Source organism: Theobroma cacao, chromosome 9, assembly GCF_053813885.1.
Source record: "Theobroma cacao isolate CCN51 chromosome 9, ASM5381388v1, whole genome shotgun sequence".
NCBI classification, from domain to species: Eukaryota; Viridiplantae; Streptophyta; class Magnoliopsida; order Malvales; family Malvaceae; genus Theobroma; species Theobroma cacao.
Window position 1 is genome coordinate 1,076,456 of NC_142647.1, and position 2,247 is coordinate 1,078,702.

Below are 2,247 nucleotides of genomic sequence, written 5' to 3' on the forward strand. Positions count from 1 at the left end.
GAGATTGCGTAAAGGTAAGTAAAAACAAGAAAAACCCAAAATATATCTCAAATTCAAATTCTGGTATTATTGCCCATTCAAGAATGGGCAACATTGATTTACTTTTTCCGGTACAAACTCAAAAGAAAAGAAAAGGAGAGAAAAGAAAAAGAAGTACGTGCATTTTTTTGGAGGATTTGAGAAAAACCTCAGATATCTCACAATTTCTCTACTTTTAAAAGCTCTGTACATTAACTTGCAGGGATGAATTTATTAACCCTAACGTTAATCAACCTCCGGGAAAGTTCACCGTTAATAATGGAAACAAACCAATCCTAATTTAATTAATTACACCGCCTTTTTTTTTTCTCAACTATACGCAAAGACCTCCCTCCTGACCGACACCGGCGTCGCCGCTAAAGACTTGACGGCTGACGTTCGGCCCGGCGTGGCGGGAAGCCTCGAAGTGAAGTTGATAAAGGGAAGCTCGTCGGCTCGGCTCGACTCGTCCTCGAAATTCAGCGCGTAACTCATGGGGTCGTAACTGAAATCCGACGAGGAGCTGTAGTGCTTGCGCCCTCCCTTCCCGATCCTGGCGATGAGGTACTTGCACTTGTCCTTTATTACACGAGGCGATCTCGGCGTCCTTCCCTTCATCTCCTCCGACGGCTCCACGGCGGCGCCTATATACGGCGTCGTTCGGAAGCAGCAGATTGAGGATTTCAACTTCTCCTTGACTCTCTCTGTTGGCGATGAGAAACTGAAGCTTTCGTTGTACATTCTGGTTTCCGATCAACAAGAACCAAGATCTGTTTCTTTCTTTTTCTTGTGATTTGATTTTCGAGACGCTGATGGGAGAGTGGAGCAAGGGGGAACTGGAAAAATATATATGTATAGGTTGAGGGAAAAGCTGAATGAAAAAGAGTTGGATAAGGACGCGAGTTTGGCGGGCGAGTACATACAAATCCGGTGAGCTGGAGAGTGGCGAAAAAACCGTGGGAGGTACGTGGCAAGTGGTTTTTGTGTTGAACCCGCGTGAGATTTTCTGGGGTAATTCAGTAATTAAGTAATATACAAATAAGCAGATTATTTCTTAAGAACATTACCTAATTCGTTTCAATGTCCAAACTGCTTGATCTATCTAAACCAGGATGTAAATTTGCTTAGTTTTTTAGTTTAAAGAGTCATGAAATTTTTTTTCCCTTTAACTTGGAGAAATTAATAGTGCTTAATTTATATTTCTACTTAAAAAATAGTATTAATTCTGTAATTGTATTGGCGACTTATAACAATTACATTAATAATTAATATAGAGCTATATTATATGATGATTAATTAGAATTTACCACTAATCACATGTCATGCTATTAAGAGTAGCCTAAAAATAAATGAGTTAACGTCCAAAAGTGCATACGTGTCCTTAAAGAATGGTGGGTTAAGATTGATAATGAAAATATTCATACTGAAATTCGATTGTAGAATTAAATATTAATATAACTCAGAATATTGAATTTATTCAATTAAAAATATTAATTAATTTTATTTAAACAATTTGAATAATGTCGTAATTACCGGTTAGTCAGCACATGCTTTAGTTTTAGTAGAGAGTAAACAAGTGGTAGAATGAGAGTGTGAGCTTGGTGGTTTTATTTTTCTAAAGCAGTCAACATAGTAGGCGTAGGCAGCAGTAGCTGCTTTTGACTATTATTATTATTATTTTATTAGTAACGTAGGCAATGCGTGGATTGAGATAAGGATGCATTGCATTCTGCATGGATCACGTCGGAAAAGCGAAAGGTGAATTGGATTCGGGCTTTTTTCGATTTCGGTATTGCTTTTTAGGATCACGGGTCGAGAAGAGAAACGTGGCAGCATCCGTCCATTGTCGCTAACAGTGCTTGAGGTTCTGTGCATCAAGGTAACGAGACGCCCGCCGCCCGACGCCGCCTGTGGGCCATATCCTCCTCTTTCTTTGTTTTGTGCGCGCTGATCATGGAAGCTATGGGATATTCCATAGCACAGGAGATTCGCGCCCACTAAGAAAAACTATATATATATAAGTATTATGGAATACTTAAAAAAAAAAGAAAAAGAAAAAAATGGTTTTTGGGCAAGAAAGATAATAAGAAAAAGAAGAATGATTTTTTTTCCTTTCTTGATTTGTCTTTCTCTTTTTCAAATATTTTATTAAAATAAACTATAATTTAGAAATTAATTACATTAAATATAAAAAAATCAATTAATTTATAATTTTTAAAAAATTACAAC

General features: G+C 37.2%; 1 protein-coding gene across 1 annotated transcript; it reads right to left on the reverse strand.

The window, feature by feature from the left end:
* Positions 1–348: 348 nt before the first annotated feature.
* Positions 349–759, reverse strand: LOC108663461 (uncharacterized). The gene has a single exon (XM_018127561.2). The coding sequence runs from the start codon at positions 757–759 to the stop codon at positions 349–351; it is 411 nt and encodes a 136-aa protein (XP_017983050.1).
* Between the last annotated feature and the right edge of the window lie 1,488 nt (positions 760–2,247).

Bases quoted from the DNA above. Each gene is read 5' to 3' on its own strand.
- LOC108663461 (XM_018127561.2), bottom strand. From the start codon at position 759: ATGTACAACGAAAGCTTCAGTTTCTCATCGCCAACAGAGAGAGTCAAG.